Source organism: Crotalus tigris, unplaced genomic scaffold, assembly GCF_016545835.1.
Source record: "Crotalus tigris isolate CLP2741 ecotype Arizona unplaced genomic scaffold, ASM1654583v1 scf7180000019068.10715455, whole genome shotgun sequence".
Classification (NCBI taxonomy): domain Eukaryota; kingdom Metazoa; phylum Chordata; class Lepidosauria; order Squamata; family Viperidae; genus Crotalus; species Crotalus tigris.
In genome coordinates this window covers 5,856,390-5,875,472 of record NW_024097358.1, presented here as the reverse complement: position 1 = coordinate 5,875,472, position 19,083 = coordinate 5,856,390, and the positions used below count along the sequence as shown (strand labels likewise).

Genomic DNA, 19,083 nt, shown 5'->3' with positions numbered 1-19,083 from the left:
GAGACTGGGATGAACTCAACCTTAGAACAGTAGCCTTGACTCACTTCCTGAGTTTCCAAACATAATCAGCTCTTATCTGGGATAGCTGAGACGAGGGAAAGTTTTCCAACGTCTGTTATTATTATTATTTTTTTTAAAAAAAAGACCTTTTTTGGCTTCTTTTTCCATAGGGTGCTCAAATTCCACGAGATCAGATCTTGCCTAACTCTGCTTTTTTTAGCTGATTAAAAGCCCTCCGGAGTTGGTTACATAATGGGTGACCATATAAATGTTTTAAATCAATCAAACGCAAGCAAAAGGGTGGATTTAGTGTGGTTATAGAAAGGGGTCAAGAAAAGGGACTTGTGGGTTTTGTGATGGATCCCGTTCTCTTTGTCCCGCAGTAACCTGAGGGCTACTTTTGAATAAGAGCACCACATACATTGCTCCTAGTTGAACTTATTGTTAACAGACAAGCATTCAGCTAACTTTTCCAATCATTAGTTTCATCATTCAGCTTTCTCAGCTGCCCAGAATCTTCTGGAATGGGCAGCCATCCTACATTTAATTTATTTATTATTAAGTTTGCCTAGCTATCTGAGTGGCTGAAATTTATTGAAGTTACCAAATATTGCAAGGCTTCGGCAATTTGACCCTATGACAGCTCATAAGGGCTTGCATGAAACTCAGTTTGAAGGTGCTATACATGAAAGTGATCAATAATAAATACATGGGAAATGATGCTGTCATTTTAATTGTTTTTAAACAATTATTTATACGTGAGGGTCTGTAGATACCATTTAGAGGCAATATATTCCTGATCATTGGACTAGTAGATCTGGGTGTAAGAATGGAGTGGTAACTTAAGGAGGGGTGTGTGTGTGTGTGTGTAGAGAGAGAGAGGGAGAGAGAGAGAGACTATTTGCTTTTTTTTTTCAAATAACATCAAATATTTCACACATAAAGTATTGGCAATTTCATTTAAGTACTGCTTCCCCAGACATATGTTTTAAGTGGTAGCCTTGAGGTATAATCCAGTGCATATAAATTTGAAAGTAATTCCATTGCAGCTTCAGTTGGCAAAGGACAGTTAATTGATTATAGGTGGTCATTATATTTTCTGCAGATTCATTTTGCATCATCTTCCATCAGCAAATTCTAGGAATTGCAGTTTAATGGGACATTAGCTACATACCGTGAAACAGGCCATGCTTTGGTTCACAATCTAATCTAGAAATGCCTCTTCATAAATAACTGTAGAGTATTTTTTTTTTCCCCTCTAGATGGTAGCGGTTTTTCTGTATGGTATCCATTCCACATGGGAACAAAGGTGTTTAGTGTTCTTTTTTTAAAAAAAAAAATATTTTATCGAATAGATTTTTTTCAGCAGAATTAAAAACAGGAGAAATTTTAAATGAAAGAAGAATAAATAAAATTTAAAAAGTGAAAAAGATATATAGAAAAAGAAATATAGCAAGAATGGAATGGAATGGTTTTCAATCTTGATAGCAGTTATAGTTACACTTATATTTTATCTCCTCTCTCTAAAATTATATCACAATGTCTTTCTTTCCTCCCATAAGCTACGCTCTCCAATCCTCAAATGTGTTCATTACAAATTCATGTTTATCTTCTTTTCTTTTCAGCCAAAAGTTCATAAAGATCCAGCCAGTAACAAATATAGTGATTGATCTTTCTCCAATTAAATAAGTTAATTTTGGCATTTGTTAGCATCACCAACCACTCCTCTAGTTATAGGCATTTCAGATTTTTTGCACATATAATAATACTTTTGCCCCAGTAACCATAGATAAAAATAATCTCCCAGCACTCTGGGAGTTTCTAATGAACTGTCGATTAAAAAGTGTGTAGGTGTGTGTAGGTATTTTCTAAGTACCTGAGAACGTGTCTCTGGATAATTTTGAAACTTTGCCTATGCTAAAACTGTACAAATGAGTAATATTATTTTGCTTCCCCTGCATTTCAATGGCTGGATAGAGGGTTTTTTTGATACTCAGCTCCAAAAAGAAAATAAAGTGTATGTAAGAAGTAGTTTCTGAGACCATAGGGATGGTGATCAGAAACTTAATTAGTTGGAAACAATCGTCCCTTCTCAGTTGAAAGAAGTTTTGTTCTCCAAAAAAAAAAACACGTTCTGGATGAATATATAAGGACACCATTAGCATCTTCTCACATATCCCAAGTCTCAAACTTTGGGTGAATTCCTAATTTGTAACTTGTTATAAGTCAGAGACTGCAAATTCAGTCTTTGTTAGAATGAGGATCCTAAGCTATAATGCGATAATATTTCACATACTTCTTTCAACATCTTGTTTCTTTTTTTCCCCCTGTCTTTATTCCTTTTCTTAGTCTGTCTTCACAATCTTTCACCTTTTAGAAACAATAGTTTTAAAAGGATAGAATTAGAGAACTATTTTTCAAATAGGCAAGACCATTCATTACTTGAAAACTATGATTGGTTTTTGGTAATCCGGAATGTGTTGCAACTGATTTGGGGAGATACTTCCAACATTAATGGAAGGTTTGTGGTTGAGGACAGATGGTGTCGGGTGCCAGAACTTGGGAACCAGGATTGTTCAAATGAGTGCAAGTTTATTTCATGTCATCTCTGGACAAGAAACTGAACTACTGACAGTCAAGGGAAATTGATGGTGGATAAGAGTCAATGGAATTCAAGGGGGCTGGATTTATAACTCTTGTGGGTGTAAAAGGATTCCAAACTAATGACCTACTTGACCCCTCCCTCTGGGCTCAGCCTGGTCATGTTCTATTTCTGGGCAGGGCAAATATTTGTAAGATTTTCTTGGTCTTTTCAAAATCATGTTTACTGCTGGTTTATAGCTATTAATTTTTGCATTGTCATTACCTTCCCCCATTATTGTTGCTTTTTTTAAAATCAAGACAAAGTTACGAATAGGAACACCACATGGATCAATAAGTTCCTTGTTAAATTAACTCAAGGTCAGCCATCTTCATTTAAAAGGATTAGGAATTAGCCATAAATAAACCTCTATCAGATGGAGTAGATTAGTTTTCTGGTTCTCTACCTATCTTAATTTGTTTTTAAAGAAAAACTTGTTAATTTTTTGTTTTAACAAATGGAAACACAGCACCACTCTGGTGCATAATTTATGGGGTTTATGGTTTTTATGCTATAGTTTTTAATGTTGTAAGTTGCCCAGGATCATCTGGGTGGGAGTTGGACAGCCATATATTTGATAAAGAAATAAATAATTTCTATTGGTGAGAATTCCTCTGGTCTCCACCAACCCCCTCTAAACATTCTTAGAAAACAGAAATGATAGAATTAGTATGCCAGTAGCTATAGGCATGTGTGCCAATCTGCCAGAAATGTAATTGGGATTGTATAGAGTATCTGGAGTGGTCCAGAAGACATAGAAGGAGCTGTTATAAAGCGATTCATTGTGATTTTATTCTATTATGATTGCTATTTGAGGAAAGTGCCTGTGACATGACCTCAACATTCGAAATACACCTGGTTACCCAGAAAGGGTTCTGTCTTGGCTTACATAGATATCCAGTCAAACCTGGTCTTCTGTAGCCTTGAAGTTGATCATAGTTCAAGTCAAGCAACAAATGGACAGCCATTTGTCTGAAATGGTATAGGTTTCCTACTTGAGCAGGAGGGTGGATTAGAAGATCTCCAAGATCCTTTCCACCTCTGCTATTCTGTTCCATTCCATTCTATCTTCTATCCTATCCTATCCTATCCTATCCTATCCTATCCTATCCTATCCCATCTTCTACTCTACTCTACTCTACTCTACTCTACTCTACTCTACTCTACTCTACTCTACTCTACTCTACTCCACTCCACTCCACTCCACTCCACTCCACTCCACTCCACTCCACTCCATTCCATTTGAATATGTAAACCTAAACAGGGGGTTCCATAGTGAAATTCAGGAACTGTCATTTCAATAAAGGAGAATATTGGTAGCTCAGGGTTGAAATGAGGGGTCCTTGGTGCTCTTTGAGCTTGGTGGTTTTTTTGCAGACATCACATTACCCAACTAGGGAACATCATCAGTGCTACTGTTGATTAGCACTGATGATGTTATTAGTTTGGGTATAGAAATGTCTGCAAGAAAACCAATTTCAGAGAGCACCAAGAGCTGTCATTTCAGTTTAGGTGTTCTGCTTTCCTGAGCTTAGTCTAGTAGTTAGAGCTTTGGGACATAAATATATCTTAACAAAACACAGTTCCTCAGTTTGCCAAAGGCAGCCACCAAGGTTTAAAACATAAAAGATTGGCTTAAAGTTGAGGTGGATTACATGTGCCCTGCCCTTCATGATGGCGCTCTCGTTAATTTGCAGGCAAAAACCTTGTGTCAATTAGCTGGGGGGGGGGGGAAGCAAAGAGAGTGCACTTTAATTAATATTTTAATCCCAACCTTAGCAGCCTTCCTGCCAAGTCAGCAAGGTTGCATGTTCTGTTTGCCATCCTTGCGATTCAGCCAGGCTGACAGTTGTCACCTACTTCCAGGGGAAAGAAAGAAAGAAAAAAAATCCCACTTGTAAAACGAGCACAAAAAATAAAATAAAATTAGCAACTGTCACCGTGTCACTGAAAAGTTTTAATCAGGGCTGTCATGTAGCAGTTTTTCTGCCGGCAAATACAAAAGGATCTTTCAGGCCATATCATTTGCTCAGACTTTGCCAGCATGGAGAATGTAAATTGAGGAGTCGGCTTGCTAGCCGAAGAGTCTGGGAGATGGAGAATCAACCTGGTTCCATGCTGGTTTCCTCATTCTCTTGCAGGTAAATCGCTTGGTGAGATGTGGCCTGTCCCCCACCCATCCCACGCAGCAGCCATGAAGCTTCGCCTCCTCACAGCTTACGCACTGCTGCTGGCAATCTGCCAATGCTGGGCTGTCAGCTTTCCAGAAGATGACGACCCTATTAACGTGGTTGACTACCATTGTAAGTGAGCAGCAAAGCCAAACGCGTTGTGAGATTGCCGATTTGTTTTCTTCCACCTTGCCCCGGATGACAGCAATTCTTCCTTTTGCCGAGCTGCCAAGTTTCAGGTGGACTTTAATGGACTCTATCTATCTACTGCCAGCCAAAAAGGCAGTGGGAAGTGCAAGTTTTATTTATATTTTTGAGTTCATTGGCTCTCGCTGACCATCTTTTATTCGTTGATATTCAAGACATTCCACAAAGAATTTAGTTTAAGCCCTTGTGCTCCCGGTATATACAGCTAATCAATGCTGCTTATTGATTCTTCAGTTCCATCATCCTGAGTGATGGCATAACTTATTTTTACTTGCAGATTCCAAGCAATATCCAGTGTTTAGAGGACGCCCTTCAGGCAACGAATCCCAACACAAGCTGGACTTTCAACTGATGTTGAAAATTCGAGACACACTTTATATAGCTGGCAGGTAATTTTCCTGCAGTCCACTGATTAAATTAAAATTCCCCACTCCTCCTCCCCCCCCTCCATCTGCTGCCTGGTTTTGCATTTCATCTATACACTTTGTCTTAAAATAATCCACTAGATAATTTCTGGAAAAGAAGGAGGGAATCAGCACATGGAGACAAGACAAGGGAGGGTGATTTATGGTATGGAAGAAAAGCTGTGATAGTGATCCATGCAATTCCAGATTTTGTTTTCCACCAAGAACTTAATTTGGACAGACAATTATGCGTACCAATCAATACAAGAGCTGGGGCAGCCTGAATCTCACAAAAAGATTGGCACCTAAAGACTAGATCATACATGTGCTAAACCATGGGTTACTTGTATGTTTTACGACACAAGCCATCATTAATTCAGTTTCTATAATATGCTAAGCCACAAAACAGGGCTTCTCCAGCTCTCTCAACCACAGCGGTTTTTTGCTTACTTCTGAGTTTGTGGCTCAAGCTCCAACAGGCTGAGATGCAACTTTGCTATCTGAGAGTTGTATTTTTAGAGAGCTGAGTTGGTATAAAGATAGCTTACAAAGATAGAGGGAAGCAAATGCAGATTAAAGTAATCTATCAAAAGGAAACTAGATCCTGTGTTCTGGGGGACAATGACCTCAAAGGCCAATAAGAGGCATCAACAGCTTAGGATGACTTTTGCCACCAGAGGCAGGAACAATCTTTGTTGTCTCCATGTGTCCCTCCTCAAAGCAAGACATTATAGGTACGGTTGCTCCCATCATAACGTAGATTGAACAGGCCAATTCCTCTTTACTCCTTCTTTATTTCTTCTGACCCTGCATATGATTGTTGATGGTTCTGCAATAGCAATAGCATTTAGACTTATATTCCACTTCACAATGCTTTACAGCTGTCTCTAAGCAGTTTAGAGTCAGCATATTGCCCCCAACAATCTGGGTCTTTACCGACCTCAGAAAGATGGAAGGCTGAGTCAACCTTGAGCCAGTGAGAATCGAACTGCTGGCAGCCGGCAGACAGCAGAAGTAACCTGCAGTACTGCATTCTAACCACTGTGCCACTATGGCTCTTAACCAGCGTATCAGCTCAACCAAAGTCTCCCTAATTTGGCTTGTTTCAAACTTTGATCTGGGGAAAATGAGCACTCCCAATTAAGAACAGATGTCTGCTTCTTTTAGTAATGGTATGGAGGGACTGTGTGAGGCCAAAAGGATCTTTATTCATTCATTTATTTATTTATTTATGAGACTTATATACCGCTTTAAGTGCAAGCACTCTCTAAACGGTATACACCAGTAAGCAATGTATATATATATATTTACATTGTCCCCAACAATCTGGGTCCTCATTTTACCTACCTTGGAAGGATGGAAGGCTGAGTCAACCTTGAGCCGGTGAGATTTGAACCGCTGCTGAACACAGTCAGCTAAAGTGGCCTGTAGTACTGCACTCTAACTGCTGCGCCACCTCGGCTCTTATCGTGATATTTAAAGTCAAAGCGTGGTTTCTAAAGCAGGCTGGGGAATGAGGTGTTCTATTTTTACTCTTTTAAAGGTATTTATTTGTTAGGTTTTTAATGCCAGAAGCCACCCAGAGTCATTTGCTATGACATGGGCAGTTAATAAATAAAAATCAATCAATCAATCAATAGGATTTCTGATATGTTTCTTTTTTTTTTTCTTCCAGGGACCAAGTTTATACGGTAAATTTGAATGACATTCCAAAAGGGGAAGTTGTTCCAAGCAAGGTTAGAACATGCTGTAAATTCCTTTTTGTGTTTCTTTTTTTTTTTTTTTTTTTTTAAAAACAAACATTCTTGGTTAAAGATGAAATAGTCTTATTCTTTCTTTTATCTGAACAGAAGTTAACATGGCGGTCAAAGCAACAGGACCGAGAGAATTGTGCTATGAAAGGAAAACACAAAGTAGGTTTGACTTTTAAGCAAAATACTTTAAACCACCCAAAAAGTTTAGGAGGTCATGATGGATGCTGTTTTAGAACTGCTAATTAACTAACTAACCTCTTCATTTCGGCAAAAATCTGAATTTGGGGGTAACCAGAATAGAGGGGCAAGTGGAACGCTGCACGGTCCTTTTCAGGCTGATTTTTGATGTGACGCACCGCAGCAAAATCGTAAAGTGCAAATTAATATTCTTAAGAAACGAGTTGCACTTGATCAGATTCATAGAAAGAGAGGTTTCATTTACACTGAAATTGTAAGTGCTGCCCCCCCCCATTGTTTTTCCCCTCCTTATTTCCAGCTCACTGAGCACATGTTCAAAAGTAATATTTGCTAGTGAATAGCGATGTGAGCCATTCTCTCTTCTTCTTCTTCTTCTTCTTTTAATTTAATTTTCTTTTTAGGATGAATGCCATAATTTTATTAAAGTCTTCGTCCCCAGGAACGATGAGATGGTGTTTGTCTGTGGAACGAATGCTTTTAATCCTATGTGCCGTTACTATCGGGTAAGGACCAACACCCAGACCAGTCAGATTGTTCTCTGCCAAAATTCAAAGGGCATCTTGGTGAACTTCAAAGAACCCTTATCAATGTTACCATTGTCCTTCTCATCTTAGTTTGTCTCTGGAGAGATCAGAGTGTAAGTGTCCGTCATTTTTTCCATGGCCAACTCCTTTATTCTCACAACAATCCTGCTGGTTAGATTACAGCAAAAGAAATGTGAACCAACTCACAACTCAACCATCTACTGAGCTCCGTAGCTGACAACTAGTTGGAGATGAGAAATTAAATCTCCCTAGTCCTTGTCCAGTTTTCTAACCACACTATAGTATAAAATCTGGATTTAACAGAGCATTCGGGGAAGCAGTTCTGCTAAATCCAAAACTTACCCCTCCACCAGACATTACAGTTATATATTGGATCTCTGACGATTTAAAGGACCTGGTTCTCAGTTCCCATCTTGTCCCAAGTTCCATCCATAAGTTGTCCTCACAGCTTGTGGATTCTTTAAATGAACATAAGAGCCAGCATCCAATGTAGTCCAAAGGTTTTCATTCTTAAGATGATTGAAAAAGTGATCACAATAAGACACGCATTTTAATACAGTCAGCCTTTCCCAGTACAGCTAATTCATTAATTTTGAACCTCAAGGAAACATCTATCGATCACGGATGCTACCCTTGTGGATGCAAAAATGGTTCCCCATGTAGTTCCTTTAGTAATACGTTTTCAGCGCTGTAGGAAGAGAGGCAATCAGATTTAGAAAAATCAATGAAGCTGCAGGCTAGCCTTTTCAGTTTGGTTCCCTTCAGATGTACTGGATTTTGGCCATGCTGATTGGAAGCTATGGAAGATGAAGTCTCACATATCTAGAAGGTACCACTCTGAAGAAGGTTGGTGTAGGAATACCTGATTTTGTTGACCAGTTGCATGGACCTGGGGAAGCTGAGATAGCCTAACCCCCCAAAATGTATATTTTGTCTTCAGCTGAATACCTTGGAGTATGATGGTGAAGAAATTAGCGGCTTGGCCAGGTGCCCATTTGACGCCAAGCAAACCAATGTTGCCCTCTTTGCTGGTGAGAACTTTTTTCTTATAATGGACTATATTGATAGATAATACAAGAAAGGGGAAATGAAAAGGCCTATGGCATCACTGCATCTCGGCAGAGTTTTTTTTTTTAAATGCTAATATACCTTTTGTGGAATGAGACACTTATTTTGTAAGCCAGCTCTTGATTCATTCATCTGTTTTGCTTGATACTCAGATTCTAAGAGCTGTCAACCAGAGTGACGTCCAAAAGACCTATAGTTCAGATTTTAAAAAAGACGGACCAGTCTTTCTTAATTAACTTCAGACATTTGAATGAAGTGGTGGTGGTAGGGGGGGGGGAGACACATTTTCCTGCTTCTGTTGTGAAACCCTTCGAAGTCAGAGCTCAGAGGACCTCTTGTAAATCACCCAGAGATTTTGATCAGGCCTCTCTGCTCACTCTTTTTATTCACTGTTTACGAGAGAAGTGGCCACGGGGTAATCATAATAAAGCTTCCGCATTTCCGAGAACCTTTGCTCTGTCCTACGAGGCGTTTTCTTCCCAGCACTCTGATGAGCCTTCCGACTCTAAATTAAAAAGTATGAATAAATATATAACGTGATTGAGATAATGGCAGCGTGGGAGGGGGAAAGCGAAAGGTAGAAATATATAAATAGCTGTTGACGGAGAAGACGACAAGAACGCTGCAGTATTGGAAGATGGCGACATCCTATGGCAACCCGAACAGTCTTTGTGCGTTTCTTTTCTAGATGGCAAACTGTATTCTGCCACCGTTGCGGATTTCTTGGCAAGCGATGCTGTTATTTACCGGAGCATGGGGGACGGTTCGGCCTTGCGAACAATAAAATATGATTCCAAGTGGATAAAAGGTACTTCTGCTGAAAGTTGAACCGCTACCTGCAATTTTCCTCTTTCCCTATAGCCTTTCTCCCCAAAATTTATAGGGTTGAAGTACACATATCCGGATCATAATGATTTTCCCGACAAGTCACTTTTCTGAGTATTGAAATTTTAGTCCATTGTTCACAGACATCCTAAACTGGAAGCTTGCTTTTTGGATTAATAAAATGGGGAGGTATGTTTGCTGCTTCCCCCCTCCCCCAAAAGTCTGGGTTCTCCTTACTTACCCCTTGTAGGCCACTTAGCAATCAACAGCTCTCAGACAGCCTGCCAAGAATAACTATTCTAATTTTCTCTCTGTGTTACCTTTCAAGAAGTGGGCAGAGATGGTTTGATTCAGAAAAGCTGTTGGCGTTTTAGCTGGTTTCTTTGCAGAAACCTAGGTTTTCAACCGCCAGGGTTTGAAATGAATTTCTTTATTTCCGTGTCTGAATTGTGCTCCAAATGGATATATTAGGTTTTAATTTGTATTCCATGACTTTAAAAAAAAACACCTGTGCTTTGGAGTTTTGCTTCTAGATTCTAGAGAATTGTAAATCTCTAATTGTCATGGTTCTGACTAATGAAACACTTCAAAGAACTTCCAGGCATGTTTATCCTAAAGCCTTTATTAACAGTGTTACAAATTGATGGCACATCATGGAGGTTTATGCCAGAATCTGAATTCCTTTTGCTGGCATCTAACTTTTCTTGCTAAACCCCTCCCTTATCTTGAAGTCCCAAGCCACATCTTCCAATTAGCCCAGAGGGCAGAGATAAGCTCTAAGTGCTTATCTCTTTCCAGTTTTGGAGGTTTTCAAATTCAGAAACTCCCCTTCCCAAAGAATCACTGTTTAGAGCAATGTTTTTCAGTCCTGGCAACTTTACAAAGTGTGAACTTCAACTCCCAGAATTCCCCAGCCAGTATGCTGGGAAACAATTACCGGCATGCTGGCTGGGGAATTCTGGGAATTGAAATCCACACATATCTTGAAGTTGCCATGGTTGAAAAAACACTGGTTTGACCACCCTACCATGGAATTGACCTCAAACACTTCTGGAGGGTGCCAAGTTGAGGAAAGTTGCTCCAAATTATGGTCAGTCTTAGCTATGCTTAGTGGAAACAAGCCAGGTTTATAATGATCCGAGTTGGCTGTCTTTGGGCAACTGCCTGGGTTCAGATGTAATTAGCATTTCGGCAATTAGCAATCGTTGCATTATCCAGCCATCTCTGTGGCAGTATAACACAAACAGCTTTTTATTCCCAGAGCTGTGGCCGGGTGATGCTATAAACCACTAGTGCAGAAATGCTCAATGCTCAGCTGTGGTTTTCCAAACGCTCACAACTTCCAAACCTCTCTCAGAAGAGGAGAAGAGTTGCACAGTTCAGTGCAACTTGGTCCCAGAGTGATCAGCTGTTTTTATTTACTCAGTCAAAATGGAGCTGGTGAGTAGGAATAAGAATTTTAGACTCTGTAGAGCTGTCTTCCCTTGCTAAATCTGGGAGAGTTTCTACTCAGAGCAGTTAGTCACAGAAACATTTATAAGGCAGCCTGATTTGTGGTTGTGTACTTTAGAAAGTCTTACTTACAGGTAATCCTTAACACCGTTTGTTTAGTGACCATTCAAAGTTACAATAGCATTGGGAAAAAAGTGTCTTGTAACCGTTTTTCAACAAAAGTGCGTATAGTCCAGGCCATGGTTTTCCCAGTTGCAATGTATAGCTGTGAAAGTTGGACCATAAGAAAGGCTGAGTGCCAAAGAATTGAGGCTTTTGAACTATGGTGCTGGAGAAGACTCCTGCAAGTCCCCTGGACTGCAAGGTGAGCAAACTGGTCAGTCCTAGAGGAGATCAACCCCGACTGCTCTTTAGATGGCCAGATCCTGAAGTTGAAACTCAAATACTTTGGCCACCTAATGAGAAGGAAGGACTCACTGGAGAAGGGCCTAATGCTGGGAAAGATTGAGGGCAATAGAAGAAGGGGACGACAGAGAATGAGGTGGCTGGATGGAGTCACTGAAGCAGGAGGCGTGAACTTAAATGGACTCCAGAAGATGATAGAGGACAGGAAGACCTGGAGGAACATTGTCCATGGGGTCGCGATGGGTTGGACACGACTTCGCAATTAACAACAACAACAAACCGTTTTTCACACTTTATGACTGTTGCGGCATCTCCACAGTCATGTGATCAAAATTCAGATGCTTGGCAACTGACTTGTACTTAAGACGGTTGCAGTGTCCCTGGGTCACGTGATCCCCTTTTGTGACCTTCTGACAAGCAAAGTCAATGGGGAAGCCAGAATCACTTGACAACCATGTCACTAACTTAACAACTGCAGCCATTTGTTTAAAACGGTGGCAGGAAAATGGGGCAAAACTAACTTAACAGCTGTCTTGCATAACAACAGAAATTTGGGGGTCAGTTGTGGTCATAAGTTGAGGACTCCCTGCAATTAATCCACTATGATACATTAGCAAATGTACCCGGGAATAATTTATTTTATTTCCTCATCCACCCACCCATCCTTTTTTTAAAAAATGTTAATTGTAGATTTAAATGTCTCCAAATTGTACATTGCATTGTCACTCGTGAGAACTAGAAGCAAAAAAATAATAATAATAATTTATTTTAAAATGACAACAGCCAGAATTCCTATACGCAGTTATCGGGAAGCTCCTGTATATTCAGTGAGGATAAATCAGGACCATTCTATTAGTCTTGTATAATGCTGAAAACATAGTAAATCAACTGAATGCACATTTTTCTCCATGAGAGCAATATTTTATTTTTATTTTATTTTTTTTAGCATGCCTGATGCTAATCATTTTTCTTGCCAGCCCCAATGTCTTGGTGCACTGACATGAAAGATCCACCAGCTGCAATATTTATGTCCAGGCTTTTCTGCTCCAAACTTTCAACATAGTAAATCCAAAGTAGGAAACCTACTTTTTTTTTTTTTAATTTGGCCCAAGAATAAAGCCATTCTCCTCTTCCAACCAATCGGCTCAGCAAATGAATGGAGCAGTAGTAACAAAGACCGTGGAGCTGTAGTGCAGTTCCTCAGGGGCTTTTTTACAGTCCATTAGCTGGCATTAAGAGTCTTACAGTTTCACTGGAGCTTGACTTCATCCATAGTCGGATGTCCTAAAGTGCCTTGAATAACCACAGCAAAGTTCTTGGCATCCACATCTTTTGAAGCATCAGCACGACTGTGTTTGTGCTATCAGAAAGGCGCTAACAAACAGAAAGAGTCCTGCTGAAACTAATTGAAGGCTTAGTTGGTCTCTTCACACACGAGTTGATGGCCTCTGGGAAGCCACCAGACAAATAGGATACCGAAAGCTCATTTCCAGCAACTGGTACAGAAAGATGTTCTACCTCTGGTTCTGAAGGACAGCCATAACCACCATATCTAGCAGATGTGGAGAATCTTCTCCTCCAGAAGTTATTTTCAATTCACTTTTGAGACCTTCTAAATGGGGCGCTTATCATTGTAAGTTCCCTACTTCTAATGAAGAAATGTCTCTTAGCTAACTGAACATTTCCATGCTTTGCTCAAGGAGATGTGAAGGATCACAAATCCTACTCCTTGAGTTTTCTGTGTGCCAATTAGGCAGCGGCAGACACTTAATCCCCAAATACATGAATTGCATCCTCCAAATTCCTGGTTCAGTCCCTTTCATTTCTCATAAAAAATGGTTTTGGGTACCAAATTTGCAGGGAAAGTCCTGATACTAAACCAAGCAAAACAGCAGCAGTAAACTAGATAAACCAATAATTGGATTCTTGGTTCCTGATTCCATTAGTCTGATGAGCTAAATATAGCCTATTCATCACCTGGTAGCAGATGACCAAGGATCACCTAAGGACTTTTTTCAACTGTATCCAAAAATGATGGAGGCTGAATCTAAGCATGTAACTTTCTCCATCCACTCTGTCATTTCAGGCCGACAAGGTACCCCAGATCAAGAATTAACTCCACAAGAAAACTATACCTATACTTTATTGAGGCTGTAGTAACAAGTATCTTGCAAGTCTGTGTGCACTTTACCTTCTGCTTTAGCTATATTTTCCTGGGTTTGGAGAGGGGTTTTCATTGAAGGAATGAGATTGTATGAAGTTAGCCTCTTTTAAGGCTTAAAAAGCAGTTTTTGTCTCTTTCCCATCTCTTAAAAATAATGAATAATTTAAAGTAGCAAAAAAAAGAAGCAGAAAAGATGAAAAACACAAGTAAACAAAATGAACAGGCACCATAATATTAAGTAAATGAAGTAAAATTCTCATTGTAAAGCTGGTGACAGTCGAGCCAATTATCTTTAAAGTTTTCCCAGAATAAGTAAGTAAGGAGGGAGGGGGGAGGAAGGAAGGAAGGAAGGAAGGAAGGGAAGGAAGGAAGGAAGGAAGGAAGGAAGGAAGGAAGGAAGGAAGGAAGGAAGGAAAAGAAGGAAAGGATGGAAGGAAGGAGGAAGGAGGAAGGAAGGAAGGAAGGAAGGAAGGAAGGAAGAAAAAAGGAAGGAAGGAAGGAAGGAAGGAAGGGAAGGGAAAGGAAAGGGAAGGAAGGAAGGAAAGAAGGAAGGAAGGAAGGAAGGAAGGAAGGAAGGAAGGAAGGAAGGAAGGAAAAGAAGGAAAGGATGGATGGAAGGAAGGAAGGAAGGAAGGAAGGAAGGAAGAAGAAGGAAGAAAAGAAGGAAGGAAGGAAGGAAGGAAGGGAAAGAAGGAAAGGGAAGGAAGGAAGGAAAGAAGGGAAGGAAGGAAGGAAGGAAGGAAGGAAGGAAGGAAGGAAGGAAGGAAGGAAGGAAAAGAAGGAAAGGATGGATGGAAGGAAGGAAGGAAGGAAGGAAGGAAGGAAGGAAGGAAGGAAGAAGAAGGAAGAAAAGAAGGAAGGAAGGAAGGAAGGAAGGAAGGAAGGGAAAGAAGGAAAGGGAAGGAAGGAAGGAAAGAAGGGAAGGAAGGAAGGAAGGAAGGAAGGAAGGAAGGAAGGAAGGAAGGAAGGAAGGAAGGAAGGAAGGAAGGAAGGAAGGAACCCCGCAGAGAGGATACAGAAGAAACATCACCATCCCTTCCTAAGACCAGTCGTAAATTTAATCAGAATAATTCAACGTATGTTTTTTTTTAACTGTCCATGAGCAAAATGTTTTGACTGCTCTCCTTTTCCTTGCGTCTTTCAGAGCCCCATTTCCTTCATGCCATTGAGTACGGGAACTTTGTTTATTTCTTCTTTCGAGAGATTGCTGTGGAACATAACAATTTAGGCAAGGTAAGAGTAAACGCAGCTGCCTGTTACGATAAGTGGCACAGAATCTCGGAGTGGTTTCTTGAGGGCGAAAACAAGAGGCTTACAAAGGCGTGGCCCGTTCTTCATTTGTTTCTACAAGTGTGGTATTTTCATACTTTGGCTTGCTGAAGGAGGTTGTGGAATGTCCCTCTTCCTTCTTGCTTCTTCTCTTTTAGTTGTGCTTGCCTTGTTGTCAAACCAAGACCACACATTCAGTTATGTTTTATGATGGCTGAAAAACTAAGTAGGACCCCCTCAGTCATGGGTGGTAACTTTTCTCCTCTTCACTTTGTCTCCCTCAAAAGTCACATTTGTTGTTTATTTTGCCTTCTCTGTTATTTTTCTTTAACACGCACACACAATATAATACAACAATAGCATTATTCATATTCAAATTAAGACAGAAACCCTTTTTTTGGGTAAAAGTTTTGATGCCATTTGCAGTTAATTGTGAACGCTACACTTAAGTTTAAGAGTCAGTTTGATCTACTGCAGTGGTGAAGGCACCAGGCTAGAAACCAGGAGAATGTGAGTTCTAGTCCTATCTTAGATACCAAGCCAGCTGGGTGAGCTTGGGCCAGTCACTCTCTCAGCCCCAGGAAGGAGGCAATGGCAAACCACTTCCAAAATCTTGCCAAGAAAACTGCAGGGACGTGTCCAGGCATCAGCAATAACTCAAAAGGGGCCAATCAAACCAACCAACAAACAAATAACTTTGGATGTAAAATTTAAACAAACTTGTTCCTAACAGCATTGACATTTCAGTCATAATTAACACTGATAAAAGCTTCTTATTTTTATCCTCAAGGATGTAAGTCAGTGGTGACGAACCTATGGCACAGGTGCCAGAGGTGGCACTCAGAGCCCTCTCTGTGGGCACGCGCGCCTTCGCCCCAGTCCTAGGCCTTCAGCTGGGTTTTATAAAACCTTTTCGCTTTAGGCCTCTGCCACCATATGCAAAAAAAAAAAAGGGTTCAATCAATCAGTCAATTTCAACTTCTCGCGGGAAAAAAAGATCTTGCAAAGTTGGAATTGATTGGTTGAACTTTTTAGTCCCACCCAGTCTGCCGCTACCAGCGCAGCCACACCCACCCAATGGGCCACACCCAGCCAATGGGCCATGCCCACCCGGCACCCGACGATGCATAAATGGGTTTTGGGTTGCAGTTTGAGCACTCAGACTCTAAAACGTTGGCCATCACTGATCTAAGTTATCTGTCAACTAGTATCTGGTCAAAAATAAGAAGCAAAATGCATCAGAAAAGGCTAAAATGGGGCTTTGTTACTCATCTTCTTTGTGAACTACACATTTAGTTCATCCCCATCTAGCATTGGCATGTGGAATTTATTATATTATATTACATAAACAGCATAAATAAGTAGCAAAAGTACCTAAGTAGCATAAATGAATAGTATAAATGCTGCTGTGTTGAAATCATATAATGTACTACCGTACTTATATCTTATAATAATGCTATCAAAAGTTTTGTTTTTTGAAAAAAAAGTCACATTCTCCAAGAGACATCTCCTAAATTCCACATGCCGATACTAGATGGGGATGAACTAAATATGCAGAAGGGAAAATGAGGAGCAAAACCCATTTTAGCATTTTCTGATCCGTTTATTTCTTCTTATTCTTTTTCACTTTCTTGTCCTTTTACTCTTTGCTCCCAAGAAGCAGGCCGCAAGGAAGAGAGCGTAAATAGGTTTTACACTGGTTTGACCCTTTACAACAAAGGCTGTGAAATTAAGCCGAGAAAGAAAACTGTGTGATCAGTGGAGGTTAATCTAAACAAAAAGACCGATGTACATAATCGTAGCATTCAACTTTTGGCCATTTTTTTCTCTTTAAAATGAACTTGTAGTATGGATCACACACTTTCATGCCAATACTGCTTTGTTTCATAATTTGGGGAAGTTAGATCTCCACCAGAGGAGTAATTTGGCCTAGGACATCCTTGTTGCTGACTAAATTTAATCACGGGTTGGGAGACGTCAACAAAGTACGTGACACCAGCCTCTCTGTTCTCTTGAACGTTGTCCATTTTTATGGGGGCCCTGGTCTTCAGGGCTCAGGGAAGCATGAACAAGCCCTCCTCCTTAGTCTCAGAACAACCCTATCTATTTATTTTTATATTGTTATAATCTCATCAGAGCAGACTCTGGGCGGTTAACTTCGTAAGGCATAAAAACCATAATAAAATGTGGCAATCAAGACCAAGTACGAAACCTCATAAAATAACCATAACAATCTTAGCAGACCAAAATCAAAACAGATCCTGTCCATTATTCCCCTAAATCCCTCCCAAATAATTCCATCTTAACTAAGTTTTTCAATTACCAGCAGAATATAATGTGGATAACAATCAAGGGAAGATGCACGGCTGAGCGGAGCTAGAGATGTAAATCTCGTTACTTTGAGGCCATTATTCTTGCTACTTTGCTAAATGGCCTGTTCCTTTATTGCCTCTTCCCTCCCTCTTCCTTCTCTGCATGTTGCTCTGGGCATCTCAGCAGGCTTGTATGTATGTGTGGACACGTCAGAACTTTAAAAGCCCAAAACTTTGTTCAACTAAGGAGGATCATGAGTTGTGGTGGCGCAGTGGTGAGAATGCAGCACTGCAGGCTATCTCTGCTGACCGCCAGCTGCCTGCAGTTTGGCAGTTTGATTCTCATCGGCTCAAGGTTGACTCAGCCTTCCATCCTTCGTAGGTCGGTAAAATGAGGACCCAGATTTTGGGGGGCAATAAGATGACTCTGTAAACTGCTCAGAGAGGGCTGTTAAGCACTGTGAAGCGGTATATAAGTCTAAGTGCTATTGCTATTAAGAGCTGTGGTGGCCCAGTGGTTAGAATGCAGCATTGCAGGCTGACTCCGCCCACAGCTAGGAGTTTGATTCTGACCAGTTCAAGGTTGATTCAGCCCTTCTTCCTTCCAAGGTGGGTAAAATGAGGACCCAGATTGTTGGGGGCAAAATGCTGACTCTGTAAACCACTTGGAGAGGGCTGTAAAGCATTGTGAAGCGGTATATAAGTCTAAATGCTATTGCTATCATTCTGAGTCCAACCTAACATTGAGGACAGGAAGACCTAGATCAAACCAACATTATTTTCTTTAAGAAAAAAAAGATACATTACTGCAACATTGGTTCCCAATGTATTAATAAGTATTCAATTAGGGGGATAATTTGTGTATATCTGTTATTGTTGTGAGGGGGGGTTGATGCACCTTTTTCTTTTTTTAATGTTTTGATTATTTTGTGTTTTTTGTCTTTAGGGGAGTTTTTTATTTTGTATTTTAACTTTGTCTTGAATTAAAAACAAAGAAACAAAAGTTATAACCATTAATATACTTCTTTAACCATTTCTTTTCTTCTCTGTTCAAAAACTGGAGAAGTGCAAAGATACTTTGTCTAGGTCAGAGGTAGACAACCTTGGCTCTTTTATGACTCGTGGACTTCAACTCCCAGGAATTCTAGGAGTTGAAGTCCACGAGTCATAAAAGAGCCAAGGTTGCCTACCTCTGGTCTAGGTGCTACCTGGTTGCTAATGTATGATCAAGCCTTGCTTCCTTTATTTTTATTTATTTAGTTGTGTGTTGATTTATCCATCTCAACCATTGACTCTGGACTTTATTTCTGTGAACTTGGAATAGGACAGAGTTGCATCAATGAAGCTTGAAAACATATGTTTCTTGAGGGCATATGTGTCTCTCTCACAGACATACACACACAAAAAAAACTTAGTTGTGGCCCTCAGAGCCTCTCCAAAAATTGTTGGCAATTTGTAATCTTGAATATGTCAGAAGGGGTAAATACAATGAATTAGAATTAAAACAAATATAATGTTTATCTCAGCCCCATTAACGTTTTGGAATGTAGCTGGAATTCCACTCAAAGCCAAGGACATTGTGGTACCCTCCAGCATAAACACTCCAAAATCAGTTTCATCAACAAAGTGATAGATAGATAGATAGATAGATAGATAGATAGATAGATA

At 40.1% G+C, this 19,083-nt stretch overlaps 1 protein-coding gene across 13 annotated transcripts in view; it reads left to right on the top strand.

Moving 5' to 3' along the window:
* Positions 1–19,083, top strand: part of SEMA6D (semaphorin 6D) — a 282,445-nt gene that overhangs the window by 245,036 nt on the left and 18,326 nt on the right. For 12 of the 13 annotated variants that reach the window (XM_039359368.1, XM_039359369.1, XM_039359373.1 and 9 more), the window contains 8 exons: positions 4,783–4,944; positions 5,297–5,408; positions 7,099–7,159; positions 7,274–7,336; positions 7,777–7,878; positions 8,861–8,951; positions 9,677–9,796; positions 14,979–15,067. In XM_039359368.1, coding sequence (XP_039215302.1) covers positions 4,800–4,944; positions 5,297–5,408; positions 7,099–7,159; positions 7,274–7,336; positions 7,777–7,878; positions 8,861–8,951; positions 9,677–9,796; positions 14,979–15,067 — 783 coding nt within the window. In that variant the 5' untranslated portion in view covers positions 4,783–4,799. Of the gene's footprint in view, positions 1–4,782; positions 4,945–5,296; positions 5,409–7,098; positions 7,160–7,273; positions 7,337–7,776; positions 7,879–8,860; positions 8,952–9,676; positions 9,797–10,765; positions 11,254–14,978; positions 15,068–19,083 lie in introns of those variants that run through there. The other variant, XM_039359378.1, reaches the window with a different exon arrangement.